This window comes from Copadichromis virginalis, linkage group LG2 (assembly GCF_057382275.1).
Source record: "Copadichromis virginalis isolate Kocher_CV1m ecotype Utaka linkage group LG2, C_Virginalis_male_GT1.1, whole genome shotgun sequence".
Classification (NCBI taxonomy): Eukaryota; Metazoa; Chordata; class Actinopteri; order Cichliformes; family Cichlidae; genus Copadichromis; species Copadichromis virginalis.
This window is the reverse complement of record NC_140619.1, coordinates 5,996,085-6,013,731: the sequence shown is the minus strand read 5'-3', so window position 1 is coordinate 6,013,731 and position 17,647 is coordinate 5,996,085. Positions and strand designations below refer to the sequence as shown.

The window sequence follows — 17,647 nt, the reverse complement described above, 5'->3', positions numbered from 1 at the left end:
TCTTCACTGTACCTGTCCAATGAAGCCATAAAAGCACTTCTATGAAGTATGCATGTTCTGACCCCCCCAACCCCAAGCTATTCCATCCCAGAAAAAGCTATTCCATCCCAGAAAAAGCTATTCCATCCCAGAAATCAAGCACATCATGTTGACCATCTTTTTCTGCATACAAACCCCAGGAAATGTGAGAGATGCTATTGGTGGAATTTCAAGTGTTTTAATAGCAATTTTGCAGTATTCAGTCTAGCATTAACCATCTTTTTCTTACATCTGTAAAGTAGACCTCAGTGGCATATATACACAACCTCTGCAATGCTGGAAAAGCCAGTGAAAACAGCAGCTGCTGTGTGATGCATTAAATGTGACATTTGTGCTATTTATTTGTTAGTAACAAACCAAATAGATTTTCAAGGTCCAGACGCAAATCCACTTTAAATATTTTCCTAACAGTTAACTGCAGAGCATAAGGTTTCTGCTATGCAACTAAAAAAGTTTATAATTATATTTCAATTTTTCTAAACATGATTTAATGCATTTATAAAAAGCAAACACTGCCTTTTCTCCTCACTGATACAGAAAACAAAAATGGAGAAAATTAGATGTTTGACTGTTCTGCATTATTAGAGATTTGATATGGCAGTCAGCACAGATCCGGTCAGCACAACACATGAGGCCAATGAGAAGATCAGGCAGTTCGCCAAGCCCTGCGGAAAGAAAGTGGGAGAAGTTAATCATCTGAGGATGATTTTTCTCAGAAACATTTAATTAAAAATTCCTCCTTTTGGGATGGTAAATGCCTTCCTGATCAACTGCAGTTTAACTTGATATTGTTTAGAATCTCCCCTTTGTAAACGGCACACTTACATGCAAGCCTTTGAGCTACTGTACAGTCAAGAAACAAGACTAGCTAATATTTTGATCGTTACCTTAATCTCTTTAAACACCAGGCACCCCCACAGAGCAGCAACCAGACCATAGCCCTGAAGAAAGGAAACCAAACAAGCTGTTTGAGCTTAGACCATTGACTTGATGAAACTAAAGTACCAGCTTAAAAGAACAGGATATAAATGGGTTAGCCATTTGTTCCAACAGTGTCTGATCCGTTTAGCACTTTATGCTGTGCATACACATCGAACATTCACTAAAGGTTCAATGCAATAGACAATCTAGATTATGATATTTAAGCCCTAATGGCTTTTTCCATGTATGAAGGATACACTTAATTGATCTTGTTGCAACATGCTTTACCCCAGCTACATTGCTTCTGGGGAAATGCAATTTGGTAAGAAAGCTGCAAATCGTAGCTCAATAGCTTATGTCTTCTGTGTTGTGAGATGTCATGATCCATGTGCTCAGGTGTTTTTTTTTTTTCCCTGTTGTCAAACTGATCTCCCTGTTGGAGTTCATTCTGGGGGGAGTTTTTTTTTTCTTTTTTTTTTCTTCCCCCCTCTTCTTTCCTCATGTTGTGCATTTTCCATTGTTTCAGTTTGGGTCGCTGCTCGTGCTAACGACCGGTCAGTGAAACCTAGCCTGACCTGTCTCCCCAATGTGATGTTTTTGTATTGTATACAAAACAAGGTCGACAAGGTATCATCTTAATTGCCCTTGGGGATAAATTAAGTCTCTCTGACACACCCTTAAAATGCTGTCAGTATTTTAGATCCAACTTCTTTTGAAAATATTCATGTAATGCAGAACAATGTGAAAACCTTCAATATCAATCTGCAGTCCAAGTGGTTTCAGAATGTTCATTGTTTTACTTATTAATTGAATCCTCCCAGCTGTCAGAATATGTTGCACTTACCACTGTGACAATTGGAAATGTAATGACAGAATTCAGGTAGTTATTGGCCAGGAACCAGCAGTATGTCCCAATTGCCCACATCAGTCCAGACAACAGACCTGAAGAGCAAGAGGAGACCGTAAGGTACTTATGTTTGAGTAAAAATGCATTAAAAACAAACAAACAAACAACATTCCTATGATTCCTTTGATCTAGAAAGGAAAAAACAAAACAAAACCAAAATAAGAGATTAGCAATATGAACACAGTGTGTGTCTATGAGTCGCCACAGGACAAGTGACATGCCGTTATATGATCTCCCTATCGGAAGATTGTTGGCAGGAGGTCTTACGCAACATAAATATGCTTTTTGTTAATTCCCGTCATTGCCTAATTCAGTATAAAATTGTACACAGGTTACATTACTCAAGGGAAAGAATTCACAAAATGTATCCAGACTGCTCTCCCTTCTGTGAGAAATGTATGACACATTATAGAAATCTGTTAGTTTTGTACTTTGTCCAAGGCTTCAGGGTTTTTTGTTTGACATTTTCACCATTTTCACTCTAATATTCTTAACCCCCACATTTTTTACTCTCTATGTACCTTTGGAACTAGCTTGGTTCTAAAAAGGTACACATCTCAGGGTGTCATAAAATATACTATTTAACCAAAAAAAACAACAAAAAAAAAAAACCCAAAAAAACAAAAACCTGCCATACCAAAACCACACAGGAAGAGGTTAAAATTAGCTTTAAAAGATTTTTTTCCCACAAGATTGACCTGCTGTGTATTTTTGGGTAAAGTCTTACCTTTTGTGTCTAGTCCATCTGACAACCCTGACCATTGAAAAAGTGACAGTAAAGGGCAACCTGGCACAATAAGTAGTAATAACAGGGTGACGCTGATCGACTGCCAGTATACAAGTAGGGTGTGAACCTGAACTCAGAGAAAGTAAACAAAACTATGGAAGCTTGTTTCCACTTTTTTGCCATACATACAATTTTGCGATTATGTGATGTAACTATTCAAAATTGGAACGCTGAGAAAACAATTAAAAAAACAAACAAACACACACACACACACACACACACACACACACACACACACACACACACAAACTTTAAACTTCATGTCACTGAATATACATTTTAGAAAAATTTGGACTGACATTCCCCCCTCCAGTCATGGGAAAGGAAAAAAAAAACAAACAAAAAACAAAACGGCTACTGAAAGCTTTCATACAAAGTGCATGTTCATAAACACTGGAGAAAAAAAAGGCTAGAGTAATTTAAAAATATAAATTCAGTCTCTTCAAGGAAACACATTGATTGCTTGTTCACAATAAATCATCACTCAGTAACCTGAGTAGAATTCCAAATTTGTTCCAAGCAGCCCAATCATTAATTACTAAAGATCACGGTCATACAATAGGCTTTGGAAGAGTGCCTTTTCAGAAATAATGTTCTACCTGGAAGTACAGCTCTGGAGTAAAGCTTCGGCTTTGTATTCATGGCAGCGCAGTAGATGGCAAAGTACACAGTGCTTGCAATGAAAATACCACAGCAGTGTGCATGAACATAGTCGAGATCTGTGATAGAAAGATAGAAACGGGAATTAAGTTGGAAATATTACACCTGGTTCTCAGGAGGGACTAGTATTTCATCAAGCAGCAACTGGATCCATCCTTATATCTATGATAAATGTATTTTCTTCAATACTTCCTTCAAGCCAGCTTTGCAAAAAAAAAAAAAAAGTGCAGCATAAAGTGGTACCTGAGTAGAAAACATACCATAGACACTGGATTCATAGAACATGCTGTCATGGTGCACAGAATTGCTCTTAATGTACAGGACCGGTATGATGGAGAAAGCATACATGAGGCCCGCCACAACAGCAAGGAGAAAACCACTGGTGAAAAGGAGGCAGAATACATTGAGGAACTGGATGAAGAATGCATTTTAAATCTCCACTGATACATCATTCAATTTCTATGGTTAATTCCAAGATATTGCAAAGAGCCGATAAAAACTGACAGTGCTTGGGTAAATGGGTATGCAGGAAAACACTGCACAAAAGTGATGTTATTTTTGCACTCTGTTTTTTTTTACATTTATTGAATATCGGCTGTGACTGCTACATTTACAGCCTGGTGCTCACATTTTAAGTCTTTTTCTGCTGCTAAAACAAAAACTCACAGTAAGAGCAAGGTTGTCATGTGTGAAACTGTTTTTAGTCATGACTTAAAACTTGTTACACCTAAAAACCACACTGGCAGGCAGCTTCTAAACAAATAACTAAGACCTTCATTTAAAAGATGCAATGTAAATGAATTGTTTTACTTTTTATTACTTTTTCAATAATTAAAAAGCGTAAAATTGTATTCATTCATCTATGATTTAAAATCCATGACAGAGTGGCTGCTGTAGCCATTGTTTGTCAGCAATGAAAAATGCTAATAGTAATAATGCACACATCTGAGAGGCTCCTATTGAGATGAGCTCACATGAATCGTTTGCTCTTTGGTCCAATAGTGTCGATCCAGGATTCAGAGGAATTTTGTCCATAGCTTCCTGAATTTGTTCTCTGCAAAGAGAATCATCGACCCAATTTGTATGTACACCACACAAAATACATGATAAAGTGATGACAGGCTTTAAGACAAAGTAGTTTTTGCCTTGAGTGAATAGGAAGAAAATAAAAAGAAAGTATTTTCTAAAATCAACCTACTTCGACAAGCTGATAAAAATAAGTCAGTGACACACTCACTCTGTCAATCAGTAATGGAATTGTTTCTGAACTGTGAAGTAGCTCTACATCCGCTTTCACAAAGAAAAAGATCAGCCCACTGAATCAAAGGAGGAAAAAAAGTGTCATGTACATCCAGCTGATATGGTTTGAAAAATGACAGCAGCAGACAGTAGCCATCACTGTTTTTGGGTGGGGGTAAATAAACAACACAGGCTGGGTCATTACAATTCCAAACGCGGTTTACCTTAGCAGACACAACCCAGCTCCACAATAATTTAATATTGGATGTGAAACGTTCTGTGCAGCAATCCCAAACCAGCCAAATCTAGGACAGACACAATCAGTGACCAATTCAGTTATTTTTCATTCAATCCAAGTCATGCAAAGACAGGATTATTTTATTTACAATCCAGAGTGTACATTCCATTAACTCAACTCACCTTGAACTGGCCCAGCCCATCAACAAATTAGAGGATCCCGAAATTAAGATGCCAAGACCAAGGCCAATAGCTTTAACAAATGGAACAACTGCTACATTTCCTGTAGACCATATGGATAGATGGAAGAAGTTAACATGTAAATGTTACTGACAAAGTTAGGGTTGCACCATTTCCATTGCTATATCTGAATGCAAAAATATATTTTATTTATTCACTTCTCATTAGTACGTGGAGTCTAACTGACCCAGGAGCCATTCCCAGTCCCCTCTGAAGTCTTCCCCAAACCCCAGCCTCAATTCATACTCAAGCCATCTACCCTCATCGACTATCAAATGCTATCAAACCTGAATGAGGATCTAGTGAATATCTGATATTTAGAGATATTCATGAAACAAACAGTCTGTGTCCATCTGTGGCACTTGATTCTGTCTAGTAAGGTATGGCAAAGATTATGATGAAGCAGCTTTCAATTCAATTCATTTTAAATTCATTTTTTTAAAAAACGTTTTGATCTGGCAAATTTGAAAACCCTGGAGAACTGCAATGTCCCAGTTCTTGCCTCAGCAACTATGTCACACTATTCCCTGAACAGTTTGTTGTTTAACAACATGACTAATGAATACTCGCCACTACAAAAGTTTTAGGGACATTTTGTATTGCACTCTAAATACCCATTGATCTGTTCAACGTTAAGCACATAGCATTATGAATTTAAAGCATGAAATTGGGTCACACTGATTTCACCCCTAAAACTGTTCACATGTCCAACAAGGGACTATCAATAACCTAATTTTAGAACAACATCCTGCTGGACACCAGAGTCCAGTTTCCGGAACCTTTGGCATTAAACTATTTGTTGTTAAATTAGAAAAAACAAACAAACAACAACAACAACCCCCCCCCCCCCCCCCCTCAACTTCCACAATACCTGTGGCCCAAAGCACACCTCCAAGCATTGCAAATGGGCAGAACTTGGGTGACTGAAGCATCAAGTCTCCAAACATAGATACAACCCATATTGCTGCACAGGTTACCCACTGAAAAAACATACCTGTAAATAAAACACAAAGATAAATGGTCTCAAAACTTTGCAAAATAGTGTAGATTTTCCTCACTTGGAAAGTAAACATTTAAAATGGAGCTTTTGTCCAAAAATAACACAAATAAGAATATCCAAACTCTCAGAAAAATAAACAATTATATGCTCACCATCGCCAGTCTCTACTCTTTTGACAGGAACGAAGTTGCTTCCATACAAAAATACAGCAGCCATATTTGCAGTAATTCCATAGGCAAAATGTGAGATAGCCCTAGATGAGTTAAAAGTAATGTTAAATGATTCCAGTTCACCGGTTCCATCATTTTTGTAGCCATCTTCTGCACCTGTAAAGTTTTTACAGCAAGAGGTTAAAGAACAAATCTGACTTCAAACAAAAACTAACCTAATGCAACCACACGCAGCCCCTATTCATCACAGACCAATTATACTTTACAAACCTTCAGCGATATGACAGCTCGCAATCAATAAGGCAGAGACGAATAAAAGAAAAAGTAAGGATTTTGCTTGGAGCATGTTAAAACAGAATATTTGTTTTGCTTTTGATAATTCAGGTCTACAACATTAAAAACTGCTGGAGGCTGTCTGTGTCTGCAGTGGTAAGTCAGTCAGGTGCTGCCAGTTATCTAATCACTTTGTAACACAACAGCTGCAGAGGATGTAGCGCATATATGCATATACTTACAGACAAGAAAACACACAACCATGAGGGCTTGTTATCATGTCTGTTTTCTGGAGTAATTTATCTTATGACATTTAAAATAATGCTGTTTATAGTATTTGCTTATATATAGCCGACAGTGTGTATATATATATATATATATATATATACACACATTTATTTTAACTATACATCGTCTAGTTTAGGCCTACTCTTTGTCGGCCATGAATGACAAGGAAAACAGCACTTGTAGTTATATTGACGAGCTCTGGTCACAACTATTGTAATTCAGAAAAGGAAATCCTGTAGGCTAAGTGGACTGGTGCGCCCACCCCACATTCTCCCAACACCTAAGGAAATTTTTTACTGCTATTGTGTCTCCACAACGTAAACAGCTTTGGGAGTTGCCATGAAGAATTAGGACAGTATACCACCAGATGTCGCCTGAAACGCATACAAATAATATGTAGCGATCAAATATTTAGTTTTAAACTATTTCATTTTCAACCTAGTTAATATGTTGTGTAGTGCTTAACTTCCTTATTTCAGTTTTTGTAAAATATGTCTATATCTCGCGTAAGTTCAAAAACACGTTTACATTACCCCTTATAAACCTTCATAAGGAGTTGTGGTGTACCCTAATGGGCTTCGATGTGGATTTTAATAGCGTGACATAGAAATATCAAAGGTTAATTTAGGGATATTGCAGTGCACTTGATGAAGTTTGAATATCACATGGCCTGTGTGTGTTTTATTTTCGGGGCTGAATTATTAATTAAAAAACAAAAACTTGATAATTTAGGCTCTCATTGGCCAAGTCTGTACCTGAAGAGAAGGAGAGAAAAAACTATAAGGTTTAAATTGCTTCTCATTTCCGAGAAGGGTGGTATCCAAGCATGACCCTCCATTCACTGCGCAGTTGTGCCCTCCATTCTACTCACAGAAATCCTCGGAAGTTTTGCGCTCCTCCCCAGTAAGAGTTTGTCGCAAAAAGGACAAAGTCGTGATAATGACATAAATTCTAATGGGGAAGTCTGACTTTTGTTGGCTAAGTTTCCCTATTCTAAAACTGACCGGCAACTTTCGCAGGTGCCCTCTTTCAAAAAGAAGTTTGATAATTGCGTCTGTCTGTGTAATCTATCTGCTTTTTGTGTTTTCACAAGTTGGATACTCGCAACTGCACCGGAGCCGAAGGATTGATGAGAAGTACCGGCACACCCGTGGATTGTATAATTTGGAGATCAACGATGGCCAGCCACACTCTCTAGACTTGCAGAACGATTCGAGCTTCATAGTCCCGACTCGCTACAACGTGGTGTACATAACCTTAAAAACTAAGCGTCGAAAACCAGCACATATAAGAGGTACAATCCGACCCAAAGTGAGGAGAAAAGGGAGAAAAAATAAGTCTTCCAATCTGTCTTTTACCCAGGACAAACGTCGCACTTTGGAGGGGGATGCGTTACAAATTAAGCGCAACTTTGCACCCATAACTTCACGGAAGGAAGCCATGGATGTTGACTATAAATCACTGGATATAAGCCATAAAATTTATAAACATGAAGAAGCAGACTCTCAGATTAGTTCAATTCGAATATACAGTCAAAGGCCGCCACCATGGTTCAGCGCACAGGATGTGAAAACCATGCGCTTTCTTGCGGATGCCAAAGTTTTGCGCATGAAAGAAGTCTCTCATGGATACGCTCTTTCGCTTCTGATATTTGAGGGTGAGACAAACGTTCAACAGGCGAACCAACAGCACGCAAAAACGAGCACTGTATGCGGAGGGCAATGTGGAGTCATCCACAGCCCGGTGGATACCACAGAGGTTTTTGCTTTTCATTTGGACAGAGTGCTGGGGCTTAATAGGACGTTGCCAGCTGTAAGCAGAAAGTTTCGCTTTTTATACGGTAGGTCATCAAGCACATGGACAAAGTTTTCTTTTTTGACACTTGTTAAAAATATACGGTTTTGTTTATGGTTATTCTAACTACATTGCCTGGTTTCATCATGCTAAGAATACTGTGCAAATGTCACTACAGTATCTATTGATATAGCGACAGAAACTGCAACCTACAGATTAGCCATACCATAAAAACTGTTTATTTGTTACCTTAACCCACTAATGGGGTCTATGTGAAATACAGATTCATTCAGGCTTGGAATCAAGAAGAACCTTGTTCTTTGGGGGTGGACACCAAAACGTCACCTGCACATTGTGTCCTCGTGGATGTGATATTTTTTTTTTTTTTTTTTTTTTAGGTCTTTGAGCAAGACTACCTAATCCTAATTCATATTCAATGGAAAAACATTATTCACATTGCTCATTGTCATTTTATAACATTAATAGTAAAGAAGGAACAAAAACTGAGGGAATACACATTTTATACACATATTCAGGGGAAGAGAGGACCAAAAAGTACTAACATCCTCCTTTTTCATAAATAGCGCAAATAATGTATTTTACATGATGACGTCACAAAGTGTCAGCCCAAGGGTTTAAACAGATTTCGGGGCCATATTCAGCTAGTGACAGGATACCTCTGCCCTCTTTCCTCATTTTCTTGCATAACCATTTTTTTTCCATCTATGGGAAATGTCTGTCTCTTTTTATTTTTAGCATAATACATTTAGAAATATTTTTACATGTCTATGAGTTAGTTCATTATTTGGTCTTGGGGTGCAAATATGATAATCGGTGTGTGGACAGTCTTCATCATTGCAGGGAATAAGTTCTGGTAACATGAGTGTAAAAAGTGTTTATAGACTTTTTCTGGTTAATAACAGAAACAGCTGCTAAAATCTAAGCATGTAATTATTCTTTCCTCCCTCTTTAGATGGGCAGTCCTGTCCAGTTGTGTCATGGGATGCATCTCTATACCCAGCAGGCCTTGCTGCAGGTTTGACCAGTTTGAAGTTAACATGGGGGGAGTACCAGAACTCCCTTAAACAGAGATGTTGGCAACAAAACATCAGCCCAAAGTCTGATTCTGGCTGCTCTGCAATTCATCACTATGAATGGAGCAAACTTGCTCTGTTTGACTTTTTGTTACAGGTAACTGTTAAAGAAAATGTGCTCCAATATCTGATTAAGAAAAACAATTCTCAGTGGTATTGTCATTTGGCTGAAGAGAGCTCTTGCTTCCTGTATGGGAGGCCTCAGTAAATCACATTTTATGAGAACTACAAACCAAAGTAGACAGACGAATCTTAAAATACTTATTCGGAAACACTGACAATCTTTATAAGTTAAATTGTCTGTTGAGGTCATGGTGGCACAACTTTGATCATTCACATATATTTCCTCATTGTTACAAAACATCTTGTCAAAGACATTAGTGAACTGAAAAGAAACTCCTCTCTTATCACAAAAGTACTTTTTTTTAAATTCTGACTTAGCCTCTCGTTTTGTAGATCAAAATGCCTGCACACTAAAGTTAATGTAACTCATACAGTTCCTCTAACAACAACTAGCATGACATGAAGGAAACTGAGAATGTCTATATATATATATATTTGCCTTGTTTTATATTTCAAATAAAATAAATTTTAAAACCAATAATAACTTCCAATGAGTTTTAGTCTAACTTTATTATTATTAATATTATTGTTATTATTATGGCAATTGAGTTTTCTGTTAAATGTAACACACCAGCACCCTACAGTGTTAAGGCAGACGATCGTCTTAGATATTTGAATAACTAATAAATTCTAATTTTTCATCAAGTCAAGCTACAAATAACATTTGTATTTCTGTGACAGCTCTGGAAAATCTCTGTTTTATTACTATTAGCTGCATGGATGCTTGTTTGCAAGGTAATAAGGATCTATTTCATTTTTGTCCAATTCAAAGCCTTACAAATGCTTATTCATCCAGGTTACCCTAAACCTCAGGCCTTAGAAAACCACGCTTGTGAGCAGCATTTAGTCCCATCTAAATCTATGTGTGACATTTCAGCTTGTCTTACTCTGACAGCACTGTCTGAAACCTCCACAACTCAAGTGATTTCACATAACGGATTAAGAATGGATGAGGGCTGTAGCTAAATATAGGGTTGTCATTCCCTGTGGAGAAGCCTGATATACTTAAGTGAGTTTCCTGTACAGTCATGTGACTCAGCAGTCTACATGACTAGTTGATGTTGATGTCCAGTAAACTAGTGGTACAATAGAGTCAGTGCAATTGCCAGCCCTCTCTAGGTTTGTATTCTTTCACTGCCAGCTGAATGTTATCTATTCATGAAATTATTATTTAGATCATGATAAAGAGAGATCATCAGAAATGCAAAGTAAGCCCATTCAGAGTAAAACTGTGCTTACCTTTGTCATTAAAAATATAAAAACGCAAAAGAAAACCCATTGAATAAGAAAACTCTGTGAATGCCACTCTGAACTGCACTCTTAGTCTCAAAATATCATCTCCAAACATTTAATGAAGAAATGTGTGAACTGTATTTTTAGATTAACAACCGCCTGGACCAGGGTTGCTGTGGGTTCAGGCCTCGGCAGCAGGATGTGTGCATTGAACTGGGTTACCATGCTAAATGTCAAGATGCTAACCACATACAGCTAGAAAACATCATCTACAGGAGCCACAACCCCAGACACCTGGTCTTCACCAACAACAAGGGATTCTTTGACCGTAATGAGGACAACTTGGACTTCAGGCTGTTGGCGGGAATCAAAGAGTAAGTTTGGAGCATTAACATGAATTAATAATTAATTAACCTGTTTAAATATATAATGTTTTAAAAAAACATTATATATTCCTACTACTATATATTCCTAGCCTAAAATACAGCTTTAATCCCTTGGCCATGCAGTGTTGAATAATGAAATAGATTATATGATTTGTTTATTATGAGCTATAGATCAAATCAATTTCAATCAGATGTTTACAAATAATTATATATCAGAAAAAGGCCAGAGGCTGAAACATGTCCTTCAAGTGATAAAGCTGCTGTTTATACTACAAGTGTTGTTTGAGCTTCAATGTCTTTAAAACGATTACACACTGAAAACTGTGCAAGCAACAAGTAATTGTGTAAATCCAGTTTGCTGTTTACATATAGATCAACTTGTTTAAAAGTAATAATTTGTCAGACAGTCTTCTACATTTGTAAAAAAAAGAAAAAAATCTGCACAACATTCAAAACAATGACCCTGAGTTGTGTATTGGTACTTATTTTTTGAGATAAAAAAAATGTCCACACAGAGTAGGAACATCTGTGGACAGTCTGGATTTAGCTGCTTTCAGCAGCTGTTTTTCTCATTTCCGCCCTTGACAACATATTTGAAAATTTCCAGCACACTCAACAAGCATATTTAAATCTCCATCTGGGATCTATGCCAAATCTGCTCGGAAACTCTGAATTTGGTTCACAGTAATTGGCCAACCCACACACAAATCAGTGACTGCAGGTTGTGAATTTTTAAACTTTAAAGTTAAAAGTGTACTTTATGATTTAAAATTTTCAATTCTAACTTATAATGTTACAATACTTTAAATGTTAAAAAAAAATGGTAGTTTGCAGGTCGAGTGTGCAGTTTGTGAAGAAACACATGCCAAAAGACATCTTCTGCATTATTAGACATCCCATGATGAGAACACATCGCTTTATGCACCACAGGTCTATGTGGATTTGTAAACGTACACTTCACAGGCATCCCTTTCATTTCATCCATCCTTTTGATCAATAAATCAGGGACTCGCTAAGGAGACAGCAGAGAATCTGTGGTATGGCAAGAACATGTTTATGAATGTGACACATAATGTGAATCCTTGTTTTCACCAGCAAAAATGTACCTTCCATTCTGGCATTCATGTAAGATAAAGCCATAAAAGCTAAATTCTAAATAAAAGACGATGAAAGATCATAGGATACAATAAATATCTATTTTTCCAATTGTAGTGTACATTTCAGTGGTTTTCTGTAATGCAACCGTTCTCTGACTTGTATCCCCATGTGATGTCTGTGTTGTGTGTGTAAGGTCGGGGGCGGATTCATTCCACTGCAGGGCAACCTGCATGTGGTAAATAAAATTTGAACTTGAACTTTAATTTCATGTAGATCAGAAGAGGTGTTATCTCGCTGACTTTTCTCAAAGCCAAAATAACCAATGTTTGACATTTTATTCTAAGCAAATTCTGAGCAGTAATGATACAAAGTTTATCTGAAAAATATAAATGCGTAAAAATCTAAACTCATTTAATAAATAGCAACCTGTTCATGGCTCTGGTGAATCTTGATTCTAGACAGGCAAAAACTGCACCTTAAAGTCAAATCACAAAACACTATCTCTAAGTAAGAGCACCACTTTAACTTTTACCATTGTTCATTCACAGTCATCTCGTACAGAGTAGGACAGGCTTTGTCCAATTGCTTCACATGATATACGGTTCTCACTTTTCATTTAATTTGTATGAAGGGAGCTTTTACCCACTCAAAAGCTATTAAAATGTCAAAAAAACCCATCAATGTGCTAAAAGTATGAGTAACCCGTCATTTGATTCAAGTGATGTTTTAGTTACACAAACCTCCAGTTATGTGATTGTATAAATGCAGTTTTTACTGCCAAGAAGAAAAAAGCAAAAACATTTCAGATTTCAAGGTTGCTGATGTACAAAGACAACATGTCATAACCACTTGGTATAAAATACAGACATTTAATTTTGCCATCTCTTAAATATTTTTTATGGGTTTGGCACTTCCACAAATTTATTTAATAGTCGACTTTAGTGAAACATTCTGTTATCATTGGCATCTTCAGACCAGAGGAACTGCAGGAACTGTTTAGCTAAATCACAATGTCACCACCTATGTTTACCATATCTATGAAGAATTACATTTTGGACATGCCTAATTCCATTCTGCAAAAATGAAAGTCAGATGTGATGAAACTTGTTGGGGAGTTTGGGCTTAGAAATAACCTATAAATAGCTACATGGTTAGAGTTTGCATGTTCTCCCCATGTTTGCGTGGGTTCTCCCCAGGTACTCCGGCTTCCTCCCACAGTCCTGTGTGGATAGGTTAATTAAAAAATCTAAATTGCCCATAGGTGTGAATGCGGGAGTGAATGTGAGTGGTTGTCTGTCTCTGTGTGTTGGCCCTGCGACAGACTGGCGACCTGTCCAGGGTGTACCCCGCCTCTCGCCCTATGACTGCTGGGATAGGCACCAGCACCCCCCGCGACCCTGAAAAGGAAAAGCGGAAGCGAATGGATGTTTAATGTATAGAATCTGCACAGTATTACAGTGTGACTACACTTCCTCCTGTTTCCTCTTATGCCTTTCTAGGTTTCCAGAGCAAGCTGTGTCTGTGCTGAAAACCAGAAAACTGAGGGAAAAACTTCTCCAATCTCTGTTCCTTGACGAGACATACTGGGAAAGCCAAGGGGGTCGTCAGGGCATTGACAAGCTAATTGATGTTATCGAGAGGCGAGCAAAGGTCCTCCTCACCTACATCAATGCCCATGGGATTAAAGTGATATCAATGAATGTGTGATGAAGATAAATCTTTCATAAATCTTTTAAATCTTTTAGAAGACATTGGGGCTTTATGCTCGAACATTTTATAGGTTGGTTGGGATAAGAATAATAGCAGATGTGTGATATTTTTTTAAATTTATATCACAATAGCTTGGTCATAGTTCCAATGAGGGACTTGCTAATGCTTCTTTGAGTAGCTGGAAGCTCAATTAGGGTCACACAACCCACACTGCACTGATAACAATGACTTTAATGAGTTTTTTTTTTTTTAAACTTTGTGTACCTTGAATACAATCTTATTTTGTTTTTTGTTAGGTTTTTTAAAAAAAATATCTTTATTATTATTATTTCTTTTACAAAAGTTAAGAAGCTTTGCCTTGCCTATAATTTCCAGTTATTTAGGCACTTATAGTCACAATTAGAGCATGGACACAGTGACTATAAATTATCAAGTGAAAATTAGAAGTCATAAAATGATAATGATGATGAAAAAAGTTTTTACAGGATTCCATGCACTCCTGTGAAAAACCAAGAACACCCTATAGTTCACCTTGTAGAAAGTTGCAGCAAAAATCTTGGACTAATGCTTTCTGATATATACGACATTAATTCCAGAAAAGTTGGAAGCTCTTTAAATGTAAATAAAAAAGAATGCAATAAGTTTTAGATCTAAAAAACAAAACAAAACAGATTTTATTCACAATAGAACATCGAAAGCATCGAAACTGGTGAAATGCCTGAACTGCAGGGAGGCCAGTTCAGGTCCCAGTCTCTTCTAATACAAAACCATTCTGTTGTAATATATGCATTATGCAGTTTAGCTTATACATTCAAGGCCTTCTATGCAAAAATGGGTCCCCTGAATGGGACTTTTCAGATGTGCAAGCTGCCAGTTCTACAGACAGTGATCAGGGCCACTCAGTGATTTCAGGTTGCATCCAAAATCCTGTAGATCAGCAGTCCATAACTTTTTTGCGCCACGAACCATTTTATGTCTGACAATATTTTCACGGACCGGCCTGTAAGGTGACGCCGATAAATACAACAAAAAAACAGCACCAGTGTAAAAAAAAAAAAAAAGATTTATTCATAACACATGGGGAAAGACCCAGGGGAACTGAGTTAACGATAAAAGCGATAAAAAAAAAATGCTAAAAAAACGATAAAAACTATAAATTTCACACCCAAGCCTCAACTCTTGCGGCCCCGTACCAAAGGACTCATCGACCGGTACCAGTCCGTGGCCCGGCAGTTGGGGATCGCTGCTATAGATGCAAAACAAGCCCAAACCATAACCCCTCCATCACCATGACAGTTGGTAGTTCATGGTTGGTATGAAATGCTTCTCCTGATGTTTTTTTTACTTAGTGCAGATGTTCCACATGTCCTGTAATTCGTTCAGATGTAACTTTGCAAACCTCAGCTGTGCTGATGTGCTCTTTTTAGAAGAAAAAGGCTTTTTTCCTGCCAATCGTTCTAAACAGGTCATGAACATACAAGATTATGGCATTGTGCTTATACAAATCTGAATGCTCCAGACTAGGGACTTCTGCCTTTATAATGGTGGTGACACTTGGTGATGATCATTTAATCAAGTGCATTTGATTAGCAGCACCTGGAGGCTGCTTACCATCTTAATTCCTCGGGAAGCAGTAAGGGTGTACTCAGTTTTTCATAGTCCTGAGAAAGCTTTCTTTTTCACATGAGTGTATATGCACTATTATTTTAAATGTGCTTTCTTTTTGTATTTGGTAGTGCAATTCGAACATGGGATACATCAATAAAAGTAACTACTGCTGATAGAGTTATATTTCTTGAGTGAGTTATGCATAAACATAATTATGTTTTACTGTGATTATAGAAATGGTTTGAAAATGATTTTGTCTTAGATAACAAAGCCACAATCAAAGAGTTATCATAATAAAATTTTATCTATAACATTTATCAGCAAATACATTTTTCCTACCTATTTCTACTTGATATCAATCAGGCCCAGACAGAAATAGTCTGTGGCTCAGAAATCCGATCCAGAGTGCGGAGTGTGCTTTTCAAGCTGTTGTAAACGCTATTCTTTGTGCTCTCAGAAATAGAGTCGATAGGGCTTTGTGGGCTATTTTCTCCTGTTCGTGCCTCGCATTCACTGTGCTGTTGTTTTAACCCTTTGCACCTGCATTAGTTTGTCAGTGGGTTTTATGCCTCTGGATGTTTGTCCAAGAAAAACCCCTCCAGCAAGAGCTGGAACAGTTTGCTCCTGTACCTACATTTGGTAATATAAGTGTACAAAACAAAAACATGTTTATAGTAATACAGATCAAGCCTTTACAGGTAGCTTCTTAAGTTAAAGTCTCTTCAAGTAGGCAAAAAGCATATACATTTCTTTTTCACAGTAACAAACACATGGAGAAACAGTTTGTGCTTTAAATTAGCTAATAAAGAGGATCATTTGTGCAGAGGTTTAGGAAAGCTTATAAGGCTTATCTTCAGGAATGACTTGTTGAATGTATAACGTTATTCTGTCAGGTTCACACTTGTTTACACTGTGTGAACCAACCTTTTTGCTCTGTTTATGTTAAAGTTGCATTTTCTGTCTTCACCTCCTCTCCTTATCACAAGTTCTCTTCGTCTTGTTTCCATGGGGGCATGGAATTTGAGAATAATTTGAAATGGTTCTTCGAAGCTGTGCCCAGCTGGCTGCTGGCAGGCCAGGCTAAAAACAAGATCCCAACAGAAGACTTCTTTATTGTTGCGACCTTGGATCAACCCTGATGACATCACTTTTCTCATTTCTAGCACTTGCTGTCCTCTGACTGTGTCAAAAATAAATAAATAAAATTAAAAAATGTAAATACAAATTCAGTGCCCACTAGCAATTGTGATATGACTGAATTTAAACAAACAAAATAAACAAAAAAACCCTAAACTAAATATAAAACAAACCATTGCCATCCCGCCAGATCATCTCATAATATGAAGTCTGACTTTAACCTCCTAAGACCCGAACTCTTCCACAGCATGCATTTTTAATTTCTCTTTGATATTTGGGCATATTGGGGCCCGATGAATGTAAAAACAAAGAATTACCAGATTTTTTTACCTTATTTTTGTTTTTAAGAAAAATAAGAGCCACATATGAGGATATTTGTTTAAAATTTTGATAGAACAGTAGCAGAATAATGTCCTCGTAAGTGGATATCAGGCCGTTGTAGAGCAACATTGAGTATTTTGGTCTAAATAACCCAAAATGTGATGTCCACATATGTGGACGGCAGGTCCTAGGAGGTTAAATATTTCATATTTATCCAATATTTAGTTTCCAATAGCTTACACCTTGTAATTTAGAATAATAAGCCATTTGTACCAGGTTAACAGTTTTTCCTGAGTTACTTGACATTTTATGGGCAGACATATATCCTCTTTTCCCCATGACATTTTGGGGAACATTTATACCAAGCCTATTGTTCCTAATA

The 17,647-nt window shown here is 37.3% G+C and overlaps 2 protein-coding genes across 2 annotated transcripts; one reads left to right on the top strand and one right to left on the bottom strand.

Annotated features, from left to right (window-relative positions):
* Positions 1-201: 201 nt before the first annotated feature.
* On the bottom strand, positions 202-6,546 carry tmem144b (transmembrane protein 144b). Its single transcript, XM_085435358.1, has 12 exons — positions 6,471-6,546; positions 6,183-6,356; positions 5,902-6,024; positions 4,974-5,073; positions 4,778-4,858; positions 4,552-4,630; positions 4,289-4,368; positions 3,575-3,693; positions 3,254-3,373; positions 1,805-1,902; positions 927-980; positions 202-704 (listed from the first exon to the last, which is right to left on the bottom strand). Exons 1-12 carry the CDS (start codon positions 6,544-6,546, stop codon positions 621-623), a joined length of 1,188 nt encoding a protein of 395 aa, XP_085291484.1. The 3' UTR covers positions 202-620.
* A 1,044-nt stretch (positions 6,547-7,590) lies between these two features.
* Positions 7,591-15,980, top strand: gask1b (golgi associated kinase 1B). The gene is made up of 4 exons (XM_085469253.1): positions 7,591-8,601; positions 9,529-9,746; positions 11,153-11,379; positions 13,989-15,980. Exons 1-4 carry the CDS (start codon positions 7,716-7,718, stop codon positions 14,194-14,196), a joined length of 1,539 nt encoding a protein of 512 aa, XP_085325379.1. The 5' UTR covers positions 7,591-7,715; the 3' UTR covers positions 14,197-15,980.
* Positions 15,981-17,647: the final 1,667 nt, after the last annotated feature.